Genomic DNA, 23,459 nt, shown 5'->3' with positions numbered 1-23,459 from the left:
AGGTTTGCATGCCCCACAAACATGTTTTGCGTTCCCTCTAAATAAGTTTTGCATACCCTCACAATAAGTTGTGTGTTCCCTCGCAATAATTTTTGCATGCCCTCGCAATATGTTTTAAGTGCCCTCGTAATAAGTCAAGACCTCCATCTCCCTGTGTCCCCCTGATGCAGAGCTGATGCAGATGGTCCAGGCAACACCTCCCCAGCCATCGCATTGCACACCCCACACCAACACATGGTATCGCAGGACCCATCCACACACATCCCCTTTAATAGCATTTGAAAAGTTGGAGAGTTTGTTCCCAAAATTAGTGGATGGGTGAGGTGGGGACTAACCACAGCCTAAATATTATGCTTTTGACCCCAAAATAGAATGTTGATGGTCACTACAGGATAATCATGAATATCTCTGTGTGCACCCCTCACCCGTTTATTTTCATCTAATGACCATTTTGAACCAAGTGTTGATGAATAGAGGTTTGGTTACAACCTGAATCCACCAAAGCTTGTTATGTACCCCCCTTAATACTCACATGTACCTGGACTCCCCACAACTCCCAAAGACCGGGCCAAGTTTCATGCCCACCTCTGTGGCAGTGGCTAACCTGGGGAGAAGAGTGGAGAGAGACAGGGGTTACTTGCATGTTAGGGAACCCCCGAAGCCGGGGAGCCGGTTTCAGGGGAATGGTCCTCCATTTCAGGGGGAACAGAACAGGGCGGAAGGAAGGAGGGGAGGGGGAGGGAACCGAGGAGCAGAGAGAGAGAGAGAGAGAGAGAGCGGGGTGCGCCGGCCCCGGATCCACTGCCATATGTTCCTCCGCCAACTGGACCACTCCATCCAGCAACGCCAGTTGGTGGCACTGGATAAACTCCGAAGTCTGTCCTGACCCCCATGGGGCGTGCAGAACGTAAAAAAAAAAAAAAAAATCTCACCCTGTCCTCTAAAGGGCTCCATACTCACCTGCATATTTAAAGAACTGTTTTACCAGCCGAGAAGTGCATCCTTAATCAAAAACAATAAATACGCAATTGCGGACTCAGGGTTTACAAATGTACAGTGTGAAACCTCGAAACACAAAAATGCAGGATTTAGTTTGCCCAGGTTTAAGAATGACTCGATTTCAAATGTGAAAAGTCCTTCTGAAATTGTTATCGTGGATGACATGTTGGACTTTATAAAGTAGTCAGCATCAGTGTACAATAGCAGCTGTGCAGTTATCTGTAATATTCAAGTTTTCTGACCAAGAGCTGATTTTATTTTTAAAAAATTTTAACTTTTTTTTTCTCTAAAAATTAAGTAGGTCCAACTATCTATCTAGATCAGGAGGTTTTTAAAATTGGTCATTTGGTCAAACATTTACCGAGTTTGACATTACAACTGTTTAATGCTGCATTCTCAAGACTATAAATACATTTTAGTTTTATTGAAATGATTTGAATTTAATGTTTCTTTAATATATAATAAACATAACTTGTAAGCTATACAAGTTTTATTAATTATATAGGTATTAATAAACATAATTCCACATTGCCCTGGATCATGCAATTTTTCAACCATCAAAACAGAGTGTGGAGTGAAAATGGAGGGCCCATTCTATAGCTTACAAGTTATGTTTATTAAATATTAATAAACATAATTCCTCATTGCCCTGGATCATGCAATTTTTCAACCGTCAAAACGGAGTGTGGAACGTTTGACACTTCGTGCACACAGCGCACGCGGCTTGCTGTCTACATAGCGGAAGGGGCGGAGTTACCTGCAGCCATCGTGATCTGACAAAACATTTGTAAATAATGCGGGATAAGTTAACTAGTGAAACTTCTTTGAAAGTGAGTTAAACGCTTTACCGTTATACCATGCAATGTGAATATGTATATTATTGAGAATTAGTGTTGAACTGAGGGTGAATTGAGCGCTAAAGGCAACACAACGCTTGGGTTTGAAACGTCACTTCCGTCAGCTGTTTTAAGGCGAATGCTTCTGTGTAGTAAATAAACCGTTAAGTGTTCCATTTGGAACAATAATACACTGTGAAAATTCACACACTACATTGCTGAGTTCATAGTATATTTTGTAAGTATATAGTGTGTCATTTGGGACGCACCTTTTATTTCCTTACAATACACGTCCGTGTAAATAAAGTTTGAACCATTTGAACAATATGGCGGCGCCCATGTAGCGGTGTGAGTCCTGTCATTTCAGTGAACCGTGTTTTAATGCGGCATGATAATGAAGCTTTGAGCTGATTGACAATATCGATCACACTATAAGGATAGTACTATTTCTATACTGGTTCGAGTCTTCGCCGATGATCGTTGTGTAAGTAGCTGGCATATAATTCATGCGTTCTGTTCTTCTACTATTTGACAGCGGTGTCAGTAGGTTTACCTCTTCTCCTGTGTTAGAAATACTATCATACTGCTTCATTCTGTTATTAACAATAATAATAACAAGGCTGCATCACACATCTAATGCATTTGACCTGACTTACACACACCCATATGGGTTGGTGTGGCTCTTTTATCACTCATTATCACATAGAACATTGTGTTGTCTCAGATATTTACTCTGGAGTCCAAGATCATATGAATCTTTTCTTCATGGAAGATGGGTAACCATGGCAACACAACACTTCATATTCTCTCAATTTCTTCTCCATCTCCAGCACATCCACCAACATGAGACCTTGTGTGTGTGTGTGTGTGTGTGTGTGTGTGTGTGTGTGTGTGTGTGTGTGTGTGTGTATGTAGAAACTCATGTCCACAATACACAATGTTTTTCAATAGCTTAATGTTTGTCATAATTGGGTCATTCTAAGAAATACTTTTTCTTTGATTAAGTGATTTTTGTTTTTGGTAACATTTTTAACATTCTATAACATAAATCATGTGTTCAAGTTTTAATTTATGTATGTATGTATCAAATATTACATTGTGCTATTTTAACATGATTTTGGCTTCAGAAAGACTACGGGGTTGGCAGTTTCACGGTTTAATTTGATAACATATTACACAGTGCTTCTTATTCCTGCAAATATCCACTTTTCATTGTTGTTTACTATCCAAAATCACGGTAACTGGGTTGACATTGTCTTCTAATGTCCTTGAAGAGTTCACTTGATGTCATTACCAAAATTTTTTACATTACTTTAAATAGGAAAAATTTGATGGTAACTGGGTTGATATATTATCTGTGAACACAATGTAATGTATCTTCAATAATGCCTTTTGCAAACTAAAATAAAATAAAGCATTGTTTATTGATTGAATTCAGACAAAATTCTACTGTGTGTGTATGTGTTTGTGTGTGTGTGTATATATATATATATTACACACTCACCTAAAGGATTATTAGGAACACCTGTTCAATTTCTCATTAATGCAATTATCTAATCAACCAATCACATGGCAGTTGCTTCAATGCATTTAGGGGTGTGGTCCTGGTCAAGACAATCTCCTGAACTCCAAACTGAATGTCAGAATGGGAAAGAAAGGTGATTTAAGCAATTTTGAGCGTGGCATGGTTGTTGGTGCCAGACGGGCCGGTCTGAGTATTTCACAATCTGCTCAGTTACTGGGATTTTCATGCACAACCATTTCTAGGGTTTACTAAGAATGGTGTGAAAAGGAAAAACATCCAGTATGCGGCAGTCCTGTGGGCTGAAAATGCCTTGTTGATGCTAGAGGTCAGAGGAGAATGGGCCGACTGATTCAAGCTGATAGAAGAGCAACTTTGACTGAAATAACCACTCGTTACAACCGAGGTATGCAGCAAAGCATTTGTGAAGCCACAACACGCACAACCTTGAGGCGGATGGGCTACAACAGCAGAAGACCCCACCGGGTACCACTCATCTCCACTACAAATAGGAAAAAGAGGCTACAATTTGCAAGAGCTCACCAAAATTGGACAGTTGAAGACTGGAAAAATGTTGCCTGGTCTGATGAATCTCGATTTCTGTTGAGACATTCAGATGGTAGAGTCAGAATTTGGCGTAAACAGAATGAGAACATGGATCCATCATGCCTTGTTACCACTGTGCAGGCTGGTGGTGGTGGTGTAATGGTGTGGGGGATGTTTTCTTGGCACACTTTAGGCCCCTTAGTGCCAATTGGGCATCGTTTAAATGCCATGGCCTACCTGAGCATTGTTTCTGACCATGTCCATCCCTTTATGGCCACCATGTACCCATCCTCTGATGGCTACTTCCAGCAGGATAATGCACCATGTCACAAAGCTCTAATCATTTCAAATTGGTTTCTTGAATATGACAATGAGTTCACTGTACTAAAATGGCCCCCACAGTCACCAGATCTCAACCCAATAGAGCATCTTTGGGATGTGGTGGAACGGGAGCTTCGTGCCCTGGATGTGCATCCCACAAATCTCCATCAAATGCAAGATGCTATCCTATCAATATGGGCCAACATTTCTAAAGAATGCTTTCAGCACCTTGTTGAATCAGTGCCACGTAGAATTAAGGCAGTTCTGAAGGTGAAAGGGGGTCAAACACAGTATTAGTATGGTGTTCCTAATAATCCTTTAGGTGAGTGTATATAATATATATATATATATATATATATATATATATATATATTATTTTCATCAAAATGTGCATATGTGTTTACATATTGCAAGAAGTTAGAAACACAGGGGTGGAGACAGGTTAAACAAAAATACATCCTAATGATGAAAGGGAGATAGAAAAAAAACAACAACAATAAGTCAGTGAATTTGTATTTATGTTTTTTGAAGAGTTACTATATTCACACATGGTAAAATTTGGCATCAGTTATTCATTGTTAAAGTCATTTTTTGTGGGATATAACATGGCTCCCATTTTTGTAAGACTATCAAACTGATGACATCAAATTAAAATTACTCAGTCTCTTTTTTTCATTGTTTATTGAAATTAAAAACATTAATTATCTTTGTGCAGATTGTGCTGTTGAATTCTATTTATGTTTAATGCAACAAGTTTAAAAGTTTTTGTAGGTGTAAAGAAAATTTGTTTCCAAGGGGACAGATTATTTCCACATTACAATGTCTCATGTTTCAGTGCAACATATCTGAGTATATTTGTTAGGTTCAGCACAATACACTTTTTAAGCACATCTGTCTTTTTAATGAAAGACGGTTATACACCGATCAGCCACAACATTAAAACCACCTGCGTTATATTGTGTAGGTCCCCCTCTTGCCACCAAAACAGTGCCAACCCACATCTCAGAATAACATTCTGAGATGATAGTCTTCTGATCATAATTGTACAGAGCGGTTATCTGAGTTACTGTATACTGTACTGTTATCTGAGTTACTGTAGACTTTGTCAGTTCGAACCTGTCCGGCCATTCTCTGTTGAACTCTCATCAACAAGGTGTTTCCATCCACAGATCTGCCACTCGTTTTTTGGTTTTTGGCACCGTTTTAGTAGAGACTGTTATGTGTGAAAATCTCAAACCAGTCCATCTGGTACCAACAATCATCAATGTGATTATCTAATCAGCCAATCATGTGGCAGCAGTGCATACAATCATTCAGATATGGGTCAGGAGCGTCAGATAATGTTCACAACAACCATCAGAATGGGGAAAAAATGTGATCTCAGTGATTTGGACCATGGCATGATTGTTGGTGCCAGATGGGCTGGTTTGAGATTTTCAAACCCAACATTCTCTAGAATTTACTCAGAATGGTGCCAAAAAAACATCCAGTGAATGTCAGTTCTGCGGACGGAAATGCCTGGTTGATGAGTGGTCAATAGAGAATGGCCAGACTGGTTCAAAATAACAAAGTCTATGGTGACTCAGATAACTGTTAAGAAGAATTGCATTTCAAAATGCTATTATGAGATGCAGGTTGGCACTGTTTGGTAGCATTAGGGGGACCTACACAATATTAGGCAGGTGGTTTTAATGTTGTGGCTGATGACCAGTGTATATAATGAGATTGTGAGAGTATTTGCATTTACGGTTGAAGTCAGAAGTTTACATACAACTTAGCCAAATACATTTTTCACAATTCCTGACATATAATCATAGAAAACATTCCCTTTCTTAGGTCAGTTAGGATCATTACTTTATTTTAAGAATGTGAAATGTCTGAATATTAGAAGAGAGTATAATTTATTTCAGCTTTTATTTCTTTCATCACATTCCCAGTGGGTCAGAAGTTGACATACACTTTATTGGTATTTGGTAGTATTGCCTTTAAATTGTTTAACTTGGATCAACCATTTTGGGTAGCCTTCCACAAGCTTCTCGCAAAACGTTTCTGGAATTTTGTCTCATTCCTCCAGACAGAACTGATGTAACTGAGTCAGGTTTGTAGGCCTCCTTACTTGCACATGCTTTTCAGTTCTGCCCACAAATTTTCTATTGGATTGAGGTCAGGGCTTTGTGATGACCACTCCAATACCTTGACTTTGTTGTCCTTAAGCCACGTTGCCACAACATTGGAGGTACACTTGGGCTCATTGTCCATTTGGAAGACCAATTTGCGATCGAGCTTTAACTTGCTGGCTGATGTCTTGAGATGTTGCTTCAATATATCCACATAATCTTCCTTCCTCATGATGCCATCTATTTTGGAAAGTGCACCAGTCCCTCCTGCAGCAAAGCACCCCCACAACATGATGCTGCCACCCCCATGCTTCACGGTTGGGATGGTGTTCTTCTGCTTGCAAGCCTCACCCTTTTTCCTCCAAACATAATGATGGTCATTATGGCCAAGCAGTTCAATTTTTGTTTCATCAGACCAGAGGACATTTATCCAAAAAGTAAGATCTTTGTCCCCATGTGCACTTGCAAATCTGGCTTTGTTTTGGAGCAGTGGCTTCTTCCTTGCTAAGCAGCCTTTCAATATATGACTAGTTTTACTGTGGATATAGATACTTGTCTACCTGTTTCCTTCAGTATCTTCACAAGGTTCTTTGCTGTTGTTCTGGAATTGATTAGCACTTTTTGCACCAAACTATGTTCATCTCTAGGAGACAGAAAGCATCTCCTTCCTGAGCGGTATGATGGCTGCATGCTCCCATGGTCTTGGTTGAACAGATGAACGTGCTCCCAAGGATGAACCAGAGTTGTGGAGGTCCACAATTTTTATTTCTGAGGTGTTGGCAGATTTATTTAGATTTTCCCATGATGTCAAGCAAAGAAGCACTGAGTTTGAAGGTAGGCCTTAAAATACATCCATAGGTACACCTCCAGTTCAGTACACCTCTTATCAGAAGCTAATTGGCTAACTGTCTAAAGGCTTGACATCATTTTATGGAATTTTCCAAGCTGCACAGTTAACTTAGTGTATGTAAACATCTGACCAACTGGAATTGTGATATCGTCAATTAAAAGTGAAACAATCGGTCTGTAAACAAAAAATTCTGGTGCCATGCACAAAACTATAGTTTGGTAGTATTAAATCTGTGGAGTGGTTAAAAAAATTATTTTTAGTGACTTCAACCTAAGTGTATGTAACCTTCTGACTTCAATTGCAGCAGGCCATGCAGTCACTTTTTGAACGCGTGTAAAGCTGTATTGTAATGTTTCATTTAGGTTACCCTAAAACCCTATCTAACGGATACCATTTGCACGACTAAAGGTCCGAGAGTCATGGTGATGGCTGTGTGGAGGGTTGGTGTGTGCCCACTGAAACAGGTGCGGGGTGCCTATCTGATCAGGGTCAGTGTCCGCAGTCTGTTCAGTGAGTCGGGCGTTTGGGAGAGGGACTACAGGACCGAGACCCGGCGTAGAGTGGAGCAGTGGTGGCACACGCGCATCCAGGAGCAATGGCAGAGAGACGGGATGGACCAGGTGAGTCTGATCATGATGAATAAATAGTTCAGTTCACTAGAGCTGTCATGTGACTGATATGTGTATGACGCTGATCCTGGAATAGTTCACTTTCAGAAGACACCAATCACTGTGTCTAGGATTTCTCTCTTAATATGAAAGAGCAAAGTACTTAGTTCATCCAAAAATGAAAGTTCTCATCATTTACTCCCCCTCATGCCATCCCAGTTGTGTATGAATTTCTTTCTTCTGCAGAACACAAATTAAGTTTTTTAGAAGAGTATTTCAGCTCTGTAGGGCCATACAATGCAAGTGAAGGACCAAAAAGCACATAAAGGCAGCATAAAAGTAATCCATAATACTCCAGTGGTTTAATCCATGTCTTATGAACCGATATGTTAGTTTCAGGTGAGAAACAGATTAATTTAAGTACTTTTTTACCATAGATAGATGTACACTTCCACTTCCACATTCTTCTACTTTAGTTTTTTGGCGATTCACATTCTTTATGCATATCGCCACCTACTGGGCAGTGAGCAGAATTTATAGTAAAAAAAAGACTTAAATGTAGATCTGTTTCTCACCCACACCTATATATAGGTTCTGAAGACATGAATTTAACCGGCAAATTTGTATAGATTACTTTTATGCTGCCTTTATGTACTTTTTGAACCTTCTGAGTTTTGGTCACTATTCAATTGTTTTGTATGGACCTTGGTCTAAAAATCTTCATTTGTGTTCTGCAGAAGAAAGAAAGTGAAACACATCTGGGATGACTCGAGGGTGATTAGAACATTTTCACTTTTGGGTGAACTATCCCATTAATCACAGCAAACTGAAAAGAGAATGGAGATGGAGATGAATCCATCAATCCATCTGGCCATGTGCTGTTTTCATACTTTTTTGTCAGGAAAAAAAAATTCCCCCTTTAATTGATATGAAGAGCACTGTGAAAATGTGTGGCTGGATTTTTGTCTGTGGTATTACAGTGTCTGTTTGAAGGTGCTCATGGCATTGCACCTAAAAATAGAGTGACCATTTAACATGATTTAGCTTTCATTCCCAGACATGTGTGCAACGCTCTCAGCTCAATATATTGCATCTCCTCTGCTTATTCATTTTGTTTTACCTCAGCAATTCTATCTATTGTATGTCTCACACATTCGGCTTCTTTCTTACATTGCTCTGACTGTACAAGGGTTTTCTGGGATGGTCATTGTGTTTAGGGTAAAAGCAATTTGGGAGAGATGCTGTGGAGATATATTCTTCCCAAAATGTGGCCCTGTCTCTGTGAGCCACTGAATAATTCAACACCCTTTTTGGCCTGCACTGATTAATGCTGGCTAGTGCTCCGGGGTTCTTCAAAGTTGTCATGAATCATTAAACCACTGTGGAGAGCATGACTGCATGTATGAGCCTAACCAAGTCTCAGAGGTCAGAAGATGTATTTTTAAAAAGACATGTGAATGTCTCATATTAGAATAGACTTGACCGTGAGAACTAGATGTTGATGTTAAAGGGGTCATGACATGAGGAATCACATTTTCCTTGATCCTTTAACATATATAAGAGGTATCTATACTATAAAAACATACTGTAAGTTTCAGAACTCAAAACATCCTCTTCACTGCAAAAAGAGCATCTGTTGAAACCAAGCTGCTAAAATAACTCATTCTCTGCTTCCTTCACATTGTGATGTCACACTGAAGTAGACATTTGTATCTGACCACCTCCACAACAACTCTTCAATGCCTACTTTACCTTATAACTTCTGTAGCCTGTCCAGTAGCGGTGATCACTGAGATGACAAGGAGAGAGACAGTCAGAACAAAGGGGGTTTACTGTCAAGTCTTAAAGGAGAAGCAGCACCAAAACACAGCATTTCTGATGCTGGGTCAGAATGAGGGTGGAAAATGTTAGTGTTTTACATATGTGTGTGTGTGTGTGTTTATATATATAATATAATATCAGTGGCGAATTCTCACCTTCTCTGCTGGCCTAACATGCCAAATAATTATCATTGACCTTTTTGTATGTATTTTTATTCACTTTCCACTCTTAATTAATCTACAAACGAATAGAGAAAAATGAAAAGATTATCCAGTCAGAATTTATTCCTTGATGCTTACAAGCAAACTGTGATGGCTGTTTCACAAATCGCATGATTTTAAGCTCCACCCCCTCAGGCCTTCAGAATTTCCACAAAATCCCTCAACAGTGCAAATGAATGGACAACTAAAGTCAGATTGTTAGATTCATCAGCCAATCAGACATATTGGTGGGTCGAGGCCTTCTAGCTGGCCTTGAGTGAGGCAATCACGCTTTAAGTGATGTTTAATTTGACAGCGAAGAGTGCGACTTCCTGACGAGTCGGCTGTCATCACTGCCGCTATCGGCTTAGAGAAAGAGATTCTTATGGATTTAAAAACACGAGATGTTCTGCATGACCGTGTGATTGCTTAATTTATTAAACAGGAAAGGAGGACTCATTTTCACTTCAAGTAAAGTGCTTTTTGGGTTGTTATAGCAACATCTGGAGTTTAAGTGTAAATTAGGCTGCTTGAGCATTCACAAAATAAGTGATAAACATTAAATGTATTAAATAAAATTGATAAATGAGTTTGTTTCAGCATTACAAGATATTAAAGCTTGTTTAGCAAACACTTGCAGAAACAGCTGTATAAAACATTATAATCTCTTTTGATAATCGTTCACCTGTAGCACAGATACAAGCGCTGCAGCATTGTTTATCATTTGGGTTGCTATGAGACATCTCTAATGAGTCAAATCCCTGCTAAGCTAACCGGAGCATTGCAGTTTTGTTTCCTTAAATGTCATCTTCCAAATATCAGGGAATGGAATGCACTTATGGTCTTAGATATCAAGTAGGAATATCCCACATCCAACTTTAATAACCGTGTACCCTGACGAAACAAAATTTGTTGCAAACAACATTTAAATCGCAAATATTATTAGATTTTTCCAGGTATTATAGACCTCCTTGGTAGATTCATATGAAAAATTATGATTTTGAAGGTCTGGTCAGATAGACATTTCACAAACAGTCATCTGATCTCAACTTATCACAGCTCATTTCTGATTGCAGGTATACTTCTTGTTCTTCTTTTAGTGTGATATCTTTTGAAAGGATTGAGAAGTTTGGAGACATCATCACCTGTAGTTCAAAAGAACATGGTCTGTTTAGCATGGTTATCATGCTAGATGCGATGATCGCTTCGTATGTTAATTGTGGAAACCTGGAATCTGTGGAACTTAGTATTTTTTTAGTTATTGTACTGTCTTGCCCTGGAACCATTAGCAGCCGTGATAAGTAAGGTGGATGATTTTTCAGGGATGGTGGTGGGAGGTGTGGCGCATAACCTTTTGCTTTACACATGATATTTTATTATTTGTCTCCGACCCCATTAGATCTATTCCTTGCCTCCACAGAATTATTAATTCCTTTTCTAAATTCTCAGGATACAGAGTCAATTGGTCTAAATCAGAAGCTTTGGCTCTGGCAGCTTACTGCCTGGTAACGGCTTTTCAGCCGGGTGTCTTCCAGTGGCCCAAACAGACCATTACGTATTTGGGCATTTTATTCATAGCAAATTTGTGTGATTTAGTTAATTTTGACCGTTTAATAAAAATGTTTTTGAGCGATGTGGGCAGGTAAGCTTCATTACAGTTATCTATGATTGGGAAGGCTGATGTTAATAAAATGAATTGTATTCCAAAATTCAACTACCTGTTACAATCTTTCCTGTAGATGTCCCCCTCTCGTATTTCAAGCAAACTGATAGCATAGCGAAGTCTTTCATTTGGAATGTAATTTGCATTGGCCGATTGACAAAAGTTGTCTTTGTCAATTAACAAAAAATAAACAAAAGTTTTTGTTTTATTATTATGCATTCAGTCTCATTCATTTGGCTCATTAGTTGCTTCCACCTGAGAGAGCCCCTCCCTGGTTTTTTATTGAACAGGAAGTTCTTGCCCCTATTTTGCCATTTCAAAGCCTTAATATCCCGTTATTTTGCATTTGCACTCGGTATGGACAATATAGCTGAACCCAAGATGATGTATTAATAAGTCCCCTTTCTGCTGGACAGAGTGGATTGTGAGGGAGGTTAATATGCTCGGTGACCTATATGAGAGTTGAGTGTTGAGATCCTTTGAAAATATGGTTCAACATTTTGGGATTCCCAGGTCTCAATTCTTTAGGTATTTACAGCTACGCCACCTGCTTTGTACTGTTTTTGGGAGTAGCATACAACCCACTAGAGCAGCAGATACTTTGGGAGTGGTGATTTCTGTTTTTGGAAAAGGTCATGAGGCATCAGTGTATTACTCCCTGCTAATTCAGAGTCTGGGGGACGAAGCTTCAACTTCTCTCAAGAGATAATGGGAGAAAGATTTAAACTTGGTATTGGAGGAGGGAGTGAGGGCTAGGATTCTATAAAAACATCAAGTCTACATCTAGAGACGCAATCTATATTTGTTTTGTTTTTATTGTATTTATATGATATCTGTATTTTTGTAATTGAATTCTTGCCATGAAAATAGCTTTGATGGCTGACATGGCATTAAACAAAACATACTACTACTACTACTCTAGAGACGCAAGGGTGGGCCTTATGCAATTTAAGATTTTACATAGATTCTATTGGACCCCATTTAGATTGTATAGGCTTGCTCTTAAAGACACACCCACTTGCTGGTGATGCCAATCAGAAAATGGGGACACAATCCATGTTTTTTGGTGGTGTGTTAAGATCCAAGAATTTATGTTGAATTTTGTGTGACATATTTGGTACTCAAATTTTATTTTGCCCCAGACTCTTTATTTTAGGCAATGGGGCAGTCATTGATGTAGAAGATAAAGTTGTTTATGTTCAGAGGGAAGGGTTGTAAATGTATATAATTTTATTCCAAATATTATGTTTATTCCAATTTTATTCCAATAGTTTTTTTATTTGTTATATGGAATCAATAAAATGCTTAATAACTGAAAAAAAAAAAAAATGGTTGGTGTTCACATTTGAATTTATATTGATGTCCCATGCTAAAGAATATAAATCATCAATGGAATGCTTAATTATAATTTGATCAAAGGAAAATTGATAGGTCTAGTTCTTCATTCAGATTATTCGGGGCTAGTGCTTTGAGTGTATAGTTCCAAAAAGCTGTACGTTTTAAAAATGCATTATTTAAATTGCCTTCTTTGAGATGAAGGGTGAACATGTTGATTGTTTTACACATTGAGGAAGGCCTGTGCGTTGAAACGTCTGTGTCTAATTCCCCTTAACAAGTCATGGAATAAAAACATTCATAGTTTACTATCGGCATGCGGATCATCTTTTCATTGTTATACATTACACTGCTGCCTCACGATTGGCTGATTAGATAATCGCATGTATAAGTAGATGTACAGGTGTACCTAATAAAGTGGCTGGTGTGTGTGTGTGTGTGTGTGTGTGTGTGTGTGTGTGTGTGTGTGTGTGTGTGTGTGTGTATATATATGGCACAAATAATTTGTTAGCACTTAAATACATTTCTAAGATTTTACAATGTTTAAAATCTTAGAAATCTACTTCAAACTTTTAATGCATTGGTGTTTATGTATGTACACTCATAGGAATATTCATTACTCTTGATATAGTTGTAATCTGAATGAATGTAGTACTCATTTGTCTTGGAATGAACAAAGAAATAGATATCCTTTAAAAGTAAACTTATAAAATATGAAATGGTAATAACAATATGATTGATGGAAGCCTGAATATCATTTAAAAGATATATCATATCTCTGGTCACTAACGACCCTATACATTTTGTTGCACTATTCATCAGACAAAGGCTGAGGTGTGGGGATAACTCCAAAAAAATGGATGAGGTCACTAAAGACCCTAGGTACGCATTTAAGGGTTAAATATAACCGTATCGGCATGGAAAAGGCACCCGTTACATAAATGGCTTTTGTTTTTCACATTTAGAGCTCTCAGAAGAAGTTCTACGTTCTCTCCATGTTCCCGTATCCATCGGGTCGACTTCATATGGGCCACGTGAGAGTTTACACAATTAGCGACACCATCGGCCACTTCCAGAGGATGAGAGGCCATCAGGTAATTTTACTCTTCACTCTCAATCACACACGCACATAGGTTTATGATTTTTCATCTCTCCAGTCTCATTTTCATATTCATCCACCTACACACAGACATACAAAAACACATGCCCGTGAATGTGGCAGCAGCAGTCAAGGTCTGTCTGAATAGTGCAAACAGTGTGATGAATGTGTCCTTAATTAGAGCTGCTTGTCAAACCTTAGCAGCATGTTCAGAATGTCCTCACACCTTTGAAAACAGGTTCAGGCTCATGTTTCAACTGACTGACTGCTGTCATTTGACATAACATTTCTGAAAATACTGTCGGTTTATAACAAGGGCGGCAGGTCATCCAGCATTATTATTCTGATGTTAAACTGATGGAATATGTTTTTGTTTTCCATCTGTGATTAAGGGTGGGTGGTATGATCAAAATCTTATATAACAATTTGAGTAATTTAATGTCATGATAATGTTACATGTTATGACAAAGAATAGTTATTTTTGCTGTTATTGAATTGCATTTTAATGCGCCAAGGTGTGACATTACATGGCAAGCTAACTAAACTCTTTTTGCTGTCCTCAACACCCCTTAACAAGTTCTTCCTTGACTCGACTTGCGATCTGCATTTTTATTGCTCCATTTTTCTTGTGTAAACAACGTAAAGCAATCCTGGGCAAACTTTCTTCCGCTGTATAATACCAGAATCTTTACCTTTGACACCTTTCTAAAAATGGTACTGCATATTCAGTCATGTCACCCAGCTGTGTGTCTTGATTGGGCCGGGTTATGCAGCTTATATCGTAGACAAAAATATTTCAATATTTTCAGCAGCATTTTGATGTAATTTAAATACATCTTTCAATATCTATGTATTTGAACTGAAATGGCTTAAAGGGATTTTCAAAAATATATATATATATTATAGGAACCATTTCAAACAAAAAGTGTCACAAAGTGTCACAATCCATAAATGCGAGCTGCGATCCACAAATGCACAGGAAGTGATCCTCAAATAAATGTGCACGATTCACAAATAAATGCTGGGCAGTGTTGTGAGGTAAAAATTGTATTTGTAAATATTTTTTTTTTTGGCAAATCAAATTTCATTTATTTGAGAACCAACTATTTATTTGTAAATCTCTTTCCATTTGCATGTTGCATGTTAATAAGAAACAATTGTAACCCGATACAAATTGCTTGCAATTTTAAATTTCAACCACAGATGACGCTAAAGAGCACAAAGTTACGTAGTGCAGCTTCAACCATAGAAATCATGAGGGACTATTACCATAAAATACAATGAAATGAAAGTTACCCTATTTTCATAATTTATTATACATTTTCTTTCATTACAGATTATATTATCAGCAGAACTAATTGACTAATATGTTGAAAAATGCACTGGAGCTAGCATGAACTAAACCTTAACATCCATGAAGCTATTATCCATGATGTGGTTATTTTTTAACAGTATCTTGTTGTGTTATTACAAAAAATTACGAACCTGCATTTATTACTCTTAAGTCTTGTAAGATCCCATCAATATTGTACTGTGAACCTTTCTGTCTCTCTCTCTCTCTCTCACACACACTCTATTTCCTCCTCCATCATGTCCTTTATATCATCTCACCATCTCTCTCTGTCCTCTCTGTGACCTATCCTTCTCTCGTCATAGGGACAGGCAGCATCTGGTGTGTGTTGTCAACAGTTCTGTGTGCACTGATTTAATGGGGCTTGACGAAGCGCTTCTGTTGATTCAATTGGAATTGACAGTGGTTAAGTTTCAATTGCTTTACTGAAACACACCATCAACCTGAGTGAGAGAGTGACTATCGATCTTACCCTGTGACTTGAACTGTTTTGTACCCCATAGTTGTTCTGTATGTGAACCATTGCTTTAGAGTGCATGTAAAAGTAAGGCTGTGCTTGAAACCAAAGGCAGCTGCTTGCTCAGTTCTAAGTCAGTCAATGACTTCACAGGCAGCGATTTAAGGCACCTCGTAAGGACACTGGTTTTTCTGACATTCTTCCAAGGAACCGTAGCATTATGTCTAATGATCTAAAACTAATTCAAGAGAGTTTTTGAGGAGACGAAGCAAATATGTAATTATTACAATGCTTATTTCTCAGTAGAAATGGAATCATAATTTGAAGACAAAGACAGTGTTTACGTACGAGTGGAACTGAATGGATAGTGTGACGCCACTTTAGTTTGCGCAGCTGTTGTTCTCATATTTTGCGACCATGAGGAGGTTACCCCATGTGACTCTACCCTCCCTAGCATCCGGGCAAATTTGGTTGCTTAGGTCACTCAGCAGAACCTGGATTCTAACTCACGACTCCAGGGGTGGTAGTCAGCGTCAATAATCGATTGTTACTCCCTTGCACAAGTCCCTAACCTTAAGTTGGAGCAATAGAAAGAAGTATGTTTTACCAACAGATTCTGTTTAGAAAAGTGGAGATTTCTCACTTAGACTGTTAAGAAAATATCCTCTTTTGTTAAAATAAAATATATGTTAGTAGTTTATTCATAGTGAATGTTGTAGAGAACCATTTGTGTAGTCTTGTGGCAGAGAATTGAAATGGGTGCTTGTGCTGGCTCAATAACATTCAGCACTTCACTTAACAAATGAGATGCTGCCAGTTGCCAAGGATACAGAATCTTCTCCACCGCTTGCTCTGTTTTTCCTCTTCACACTTCCCTTAAAGGAGCCTGCTGGTCATTTAAAAGGCTAGTTCACCCAAAAATCAAAATGATGTCATCATTTGCTCACCCTCATGTCATTCCTTATCTGCATGCTTTAATTTTTTCTGTGAAACACAAAAGGAGAATTTTGTGAATAATCTTAGCAGCTGTTTTTGATGCCACAACAGTTTATTGTCACCATAATTTGTCATTGTGTGACAAACAGGCTGAAATTTAAATGAGTTATTCACTGAACATTTAGCCCTCCACTTTATCTCTCAAATCTCATTCTCCATGAGAGAAAGCATGTATGCACCAATGGCTTTTGGCATCAACAACATCAAACCTGGTGTGATGTGTTGGGAAACACCATATTTGAATGGAATGCAAGTCCTTTCAGAGCTTAGCCAAAATGTTCATGTGAATAATGACTTCTATTTCAGTGTTTTCCTTCACAAAGCTACCAAGTAGCATGAGAAGACTCAGAATATAGTTCAGTAGTGATATGGATTAATTTTACTTTGCTTTTTGGGTCCTTTTTAGAGCTTGCTAACCTTGGTCACTATGAACTGATGTTGTATAGAAAAGAATTGTGAGAAGATTCTTTGCCATTTTGTCCTTTTTTGTTCCACGGGGGGAACAAAAACCATATCATATGGGTTTGGAATGATATGAACATGAGTAAATAATGACAGAATTTTCATTTTAAGTGAACTATACACATACTTAAACTCCTCTCTTCAACATAAGAGAAAGACAGACCTGAGAGAGATCATATTAGAGTCAGTGAGAAAGTGAGAAAATTATCTGCACTGATGATAAGGACACAATGACATGAATCCACATTACTGTGAAAAATAGATGATGCTTTCTAAAAGAGTTCATGCTCTCCATTTGCATTCTCCATTAACCACTATCTTCTCATAACACATGCAGTCTATTTTATGATGATAGATCAACCTGACTACATGTATTTTATTCATTACTTCTGAGTAGACATCGAAGTTATAGTATGTCAAATATGTTGGAACTCTTCCAGTTGTAGAGGCTGTAAACTTTGCTAGAAAAGTAAAGTTTGACAAGACAACAACATTAGTTTGTTAGTTGTTCTAGATGTTTGGATGGATGCTGTGGATGGATGCTGTGGATGGATGCGGTGGATGTATGGATGGATGGATGAATGGATGATAGATTGATGGATGGGTGAATTTATGGATGGATGAATAGATGGATCATGACTAGCGATTGATGGGTGAATGGATGGATGGATGGATGGATGGATAAATGAATGGGTGATAGATGCAATTCATAGGAGGATGGATGTATGCATTGGATGAGTAAATGAATGGATGAGTAAAATGGATGTATTGATGGTATGGTGTGATGGATGGATGGATGGATGGATAAAAAGTACTGATGGATGGTAGGGTTTGATGGATGCAATGGATGGGTGAATCGATGAATGGATGCAAGCAATGTGTGGATAGATGGATTGATGGATGGATAGGTGAATGGATGGATCCATCCATCCATCCATCCATCGTCAACCGCTTATCCTGTGTACAGGGTCGCGGGGTGAATGGATGGATGGATTGGTGCAATAGATGAGTGGGTGAATTGATGTGTTGGATGAATGTGTGAATGGATGTGTGGATGGTACAATGGATGAATGGGTCAATATGTGGGTAGATTGATGGATGGATGAATTAGTGAATAGATAGGTGGATAGTTAAATGGATTGATGGATGGATGGGTAAGTGGATGGATGGATGTTAAATAAATGATGGATGGATGTGACAGATGGGTTGGATGTGATGGATGGATGTTGTTAAGTCAAAAAAATTTAAGTCACAGGTGACCGAACATTGTTTCTAAGATGAAGGAACCAAACTGTGTTTGAGTGACAGTTGTTCATTTGTCATTGATTATGGAGGAACCAGTATTTGTCTGGAATAGTGGTTGAATGATACATCAGCCAGACCTGAGCAGTATTTTCCCTTATCAGATTATCAGCATTGACCTGAAATTTTAGCCCTCTTTGTGTCCGTTCCAAAATGTCCTAACTCTTGTAAATCAGTAAAGTGCAATAAAATGTCTTATTTTATATAGTGTTTTAGTTTTTAAAATGTTACAGTTTGTGATTAAATTATTTGTATTGTTTTTACTTAATTTAATTATTGAAGTTCAGAGAGCATGATTTAATTTTTTAATACATTGTAGTTAATCACTCTGATGTTCAAGTGTGGATTGTGGTGCAGATTATAAAATCTGGAATGAATCACTAAAAGATGGATGTTATTTGACTTGCAGGTGTTGAATCCGATGGGATGGGATGCATTTGGTCTACCGGCTGAGAACGCTGCCATTGAACGAGGCCTAGACCCAGAGGAGTGGACCAAAAGGTGACAGCCAGAAAGTCTAGATAATCTCTACCAACCATTACTCCACTCGATTAGTCACACACAAGCCATCAGTGATGTTTATCCAACCCTTCACAATTATGCACACACACATCGATCCATTGCACAAGTTACTTAACACCTCGTATTATCTCATATGCCTCTCTCTCTCTCTCTTTTTTCTCTCTGTGTCTTACAGTAATATTGAGTCGATGCAGCAGCAGCTGGACAGTCTGGGACTCTGCTTTAATTGGGAGCGGGTGAGTGTGTGGAGGTGGATGAAACCCTCTGTGGTATATGGGAATTGACCTGTGTAACTCTGCTCCTCTTCCTGTGAACTTCGGTATCTTGCATCATTGCATCAGTATCCTACTTTTTAACTGACCGTGAAAGTGTTCCACTATTCATAATGGCAGCCTGTTTTAGTTTTCCGATCCCCAGTGTTTTCGTAGATGACATGAAGTGATGGGTGATGTGGTTTTGTGTAATCATTTGATAGGAGGTCACGACCTGTCTCCCTGACTATTATAAGTGGACACAATATCTGTTCATCAAGCTGTTTGAGGCTGGACTGGCTTACCAGAAAGAGGTGAGACAGCATGCTTGTCTATCTGCCTGTTCACTTCTATAACAATGCAACACAATTGAAAAGAAATATAGCACAAATACTTTTATATACTTTTAAAGCAAAACATTTCACAAGGAACAGTTTGTTAGTATTGAAATGAAACAAGAGATCCAAATGAAAAAAGTATTTGGACACTTTCTGATTGTCAAACATTAGTGTAACATGTTTATATTCAATGTGCTGAACTCCAACTGTTGTTACTCTGCTTGCACACCTGTGTGAACTTGAGGAGAATGGACTTCATACATGAACTACAAATCACTGCGACACCTGTTGCTGAAAAGTCATTTAACAAAAATGGTTACTTGGTAGAAAAGTTCTAGCATCATGCAGATGCCACTTGCTTTGATATTTTGTTATCTTATGGCACTCATACATTTTGAAGTGTGATTTGAGTGTTCAAATACTGTTTTGTTCCACTTTATGCAAGGTTATGTAAGATTACTCTAGAGTTTTCTTAGTTTGTGCATTTGTATGTGTGCACAGGCTCATGTGAATTGGGATCCAGTGGATCAGACGGTTCTTGCTGATGAGCAGGTGGATGAGAGCGGTCGCTCATGGAGATCTGGAGCTGCTGTGGAACAGAAGCTCCTCAAGCAGTGGTTTATCAAAACTACCAACTATGCCAAGGTACCAGAAACTCACCAGCCCAAAGCAGTCTGATCCCAGAAACACACACTGTATGGCTTTAGGGAATCTGTGACAGGGTTCCCACTGTCATTAAAAACCTGGAATCTTTCATCATTTCTGCATTGTATTATTATAAAATATCTGTTGCAGGGGAGCTTGCAAGAGTCTACACAATCTTAATTATAATTCCTCTATAAAAAATATTCCACCTACACAATATCTGATCAAAAAAAAAGTTATTCTGAGTCTAAAATCAGTTTGAATGCACAAGACCTTGCGATGAGTCCATCTGTGTCTTGGAGGCTTATGTTGCCTTCAAGTCATTTTTATTTGTATAGCGCCTTTCACAACACATCATTTCAAAGCAGCTTTACAGAAAATCATGCATTAACAGAAAATGAATCCCTAATATCTATAAAGTCTCAGTCATCATTGTTTAGTTGATTATGCGATTAAATACAATTATGAAGTGTGTATAAAAATAAGTAATAAAATAATAATTATTTAGAAACCCAGTGATCAAGCCGTAACACAAAACTCCAGATGTTGGTTAATGGAGAAAAATAACCTTGGGAGAAACCTTGGCAGACTCACTGTGGGGGCCAGTTCCCCTCTGACTAACAGCATGAATATAATGCCAATTATGTATAGTGCAAGTCATGGTTTAAAATGATTAAACTAAGTGTGTTAAGGGCCAGTGTTTAAACAGTTCTTGTCTACTGTTTTTGTAAGAATTGTAAGTTTAATGACTAATGTCTTTGAAGTACATCCTGGATTAACTGCAGAAGTTCACATAGATGCAATTGTCCTTTGTGAGTTGGCTGATGAAGCTTTTGTTGGCAATTTTTTTATAGTCTATGTATTCCATTATAAGAGTGTAGTCCATCATTAGACCGAGTTTATGCAGGCAGAGATCAGTGAAGTGCATTGCAGTTCAACCTGACCGGTAATTTCAGTGAGATCTATCTTAAGTCCACGGTTGAGGCAATGGCATATGAAGTATGTTCAGTTCATCCTCTGAAGTCCATCGTAATAGACTGAAGTGATGTCTGGCTGGCACCGGCTGCATTTTGTCGTCATCACTCAGAGACACATATCAGTGGAGTCCAACACCAAGAATCCGTCCGGTTCTGGTGACATCGGGATAGGAGTCTCTATATGGAAACAAATAGAATAATATTAGCGTAGATGCCATTTACATTTTTTGCAGAGTTATAGATCATGATATATGTTTGTGGTTCTGACAGACCTATTTAAAACCTAATTGTGTGTTGAGGGATTAATTAGGTGTATGCCTGGCTAAATAGATGAGTCATTAGTCTAGACTTAAACTGCGTGAGTGTGTCTGCATCTCGAACAGTGTTTGGGAGACTATTCCATAGTTTAGGAGCCAAATATGAAAAGGATCTTCCTCCTTTAGTGGATTTTGATATTCTAGGAACTATGAATAGGCCAGAATTTTGCGATCTTAATGAACGTGTTGGAATATAGCGTGGTAGAAGATCACTTAAGTACTGCGGAGCTAGACCATTCAAAGCTTTGTACGTAGTTAACAGAATTTTAAAATCAATACGGAATTTAACAGGTAGCCAATGTAACGATGATAAAATGGGGCTAATATGATCATATTTCTTGGTTCTCGTCAGCATTCTGGCTGCTGCATTTTGAACCAATTGAAGTTTATTTATTGATCTTGCTGGACATCCTCCCAGTAATGCATTACAATAATCTAGTCTTGAGGTCATGAACGCATGAATTAGTTTTTCTGAATCAGCAACAGAGAGCACGTGTTGTAATTTAGAAATACTTCTTAGGTGGAAGAATGCTGTTCTACAAACATTGGTCATTTGATTTTCAAAGGACAGATTGGTTTCAAATATAACACCCAAGTTCTTCGTTGTTGAAGATGATGTAACAGTACATCCATCGAGAGACAAATAATATTTTAGCAGCTTAAGTTTTAGGTCCAATAATTAGTACCTCTGTTTTGTCAAAATTGAGAAGAAGGACATTTCTGGCAATCCAATCTTTGATTTCATTGATACACTCTGCTAATTTGGAGAGTTGTGAAATCTCGTCGGGTTTCAAAGAAATATGTGGAACTGATCCTATTTAAGAGATGAGCACACATTTGTTTGAGCACAGACTTTCAGAATTTTAGTTAAAGGATCATGGTATCGTATTGGACATACCGGTTCTTCTCTTTCAAATGCGAATGCAGAATGAAGAATAACGAGCTGACCTGAGAAAACAAATGAGTAAGAAAAGCACAAATGCTGTAATGTCATAGATATAGTGTACCGGATGAAGAGGACAAGGGATTTCAGGCAATAGACAATTCATATAATCTAAAAGGTGTAAAATGATCAAGTGAAAGCTATTTTAATTGTTTAATAAAGGTTTATTGACTATTTTGTCCCACTTTATATTAGGTGTTTTAACTACTATGTACCAAGTTTAAAATACATGCAGTACAATGTATTAATTGTGGAACTAAATGTTGTTCTGCAAAATTCTCACAAGATTCACATTTGCTGCTACTGAGGTTGAGATATGGGTAGGTTTAGGGGTTAGGGTTGGGGTAGGTTTAGGATTAGGGGTAAGGTTAACAGTATAACTACATATATAATTAAATGCAGGTACTTTAAATGTAAGTACAATGCAACAACATGTATGTATATAAAAAGTACATTGGATCAAATTCGTAAGTACCTAATATAAAGTGGGACCGACTATACTAAACCTTTGTTATGTCCTAGGTTAAACTGTGCTGTTAATTTTAATTCAGTATTATAATGCACAATAGCTTGCCACTAGGTGTCAGAAGGTACACAGCAGTAATGATACTTCTCCTTTAATGAGAAGCATATGACTAGCACTATGGAGTGACTAGCAAAAAACGAGAAGCAGCAGCTTAACTTAGAGAAAATCAGACCACATAAACCGAAAGTACTATGCATGTCAACGTGCCTGAATATTGAATCCTGAGTTCCATACAGTAATATACTCTGGCATGCAAACACTGTAAACATATGAGTACTGTGAACCTGAACTTGGCTCACCTGCGTGTCAAGGCTAGGGAAACATACAATCTTTCTAACACCTGACGTGAAGATCAGTGAGCGAAATGAAACATTGCTGCTTGAAAAGTGATTACTGATGCAGTATGCTGAACAGTGAAAGCCTAAAACCCCAACAGCAACAGTTAGATGTGTATG

The 23,459-nt window shown here is 38.2% G+C and overlaps 1 protein-coding gene across 1 annotated transcript in view; it reads left to right on the top strand.

The window, feature by feature from the left end:
* The first annotated feature begins 2,182 nt into the window (after window positions 1–2,182).
* lars2 (leucyl-tRNA synthetase 2, mitochondrial) overlaps window positions 2,183–23,459 on the top strand; it is an 84,643-nt gene continuing 63,366 nt past the window's right edge. Inside the window, exons 1-7 of the mRNA XM_052146740.1 lie at window positions 2,183–2,319; window positions 7,554–7,811; window positions 13,784–13,912; window positions 18,895–18,986; window positions 19,183–19,243; window positions 19,483–19,572; window positions 20,098–20,241. Coding sequence (XP_052002700.1) covers window positions 7,611–7,811; window positions 13,784–13,912; window positions 18,895–18,986; window positions 19,183–19,243; window positions 19,483–19,572; window positions 20,098–20,241 — 717 coding nt within the window. The 5' untranslated portion in view covers window positions 2,183–2,319; window positions 7,554–7,610. The remainder of the gene's footprint in view (window positions 2,320–7,553; window positions 7,812–13,783; window positions 13,913–18,894; window positions 18,987–19,182; window positions 19,244–19,482; window positions 19,573–20,097; window positions 20,242–23,459) is intronic.

Source organism: Xyrauchen texanus, chromosome 17, assembly GCF_025860055.1.
Source record: "Xyrauchen texanus isolate HMW12.3.18 chromosome 17, RBS_HiC_50CHRs, whole genome shotgun sequence".
Lineage (NCBI taxonomy): Eukaryota > Metazoa > Chordata > Actinopteri > Cypriniformes > Catostomidae > Xyrauchen > Xyrauchen texanus.
Note: the sequence above shows the minus strand (reverse complement) of the source record. Positions and strands in the feature narration are given on the sequence as shown.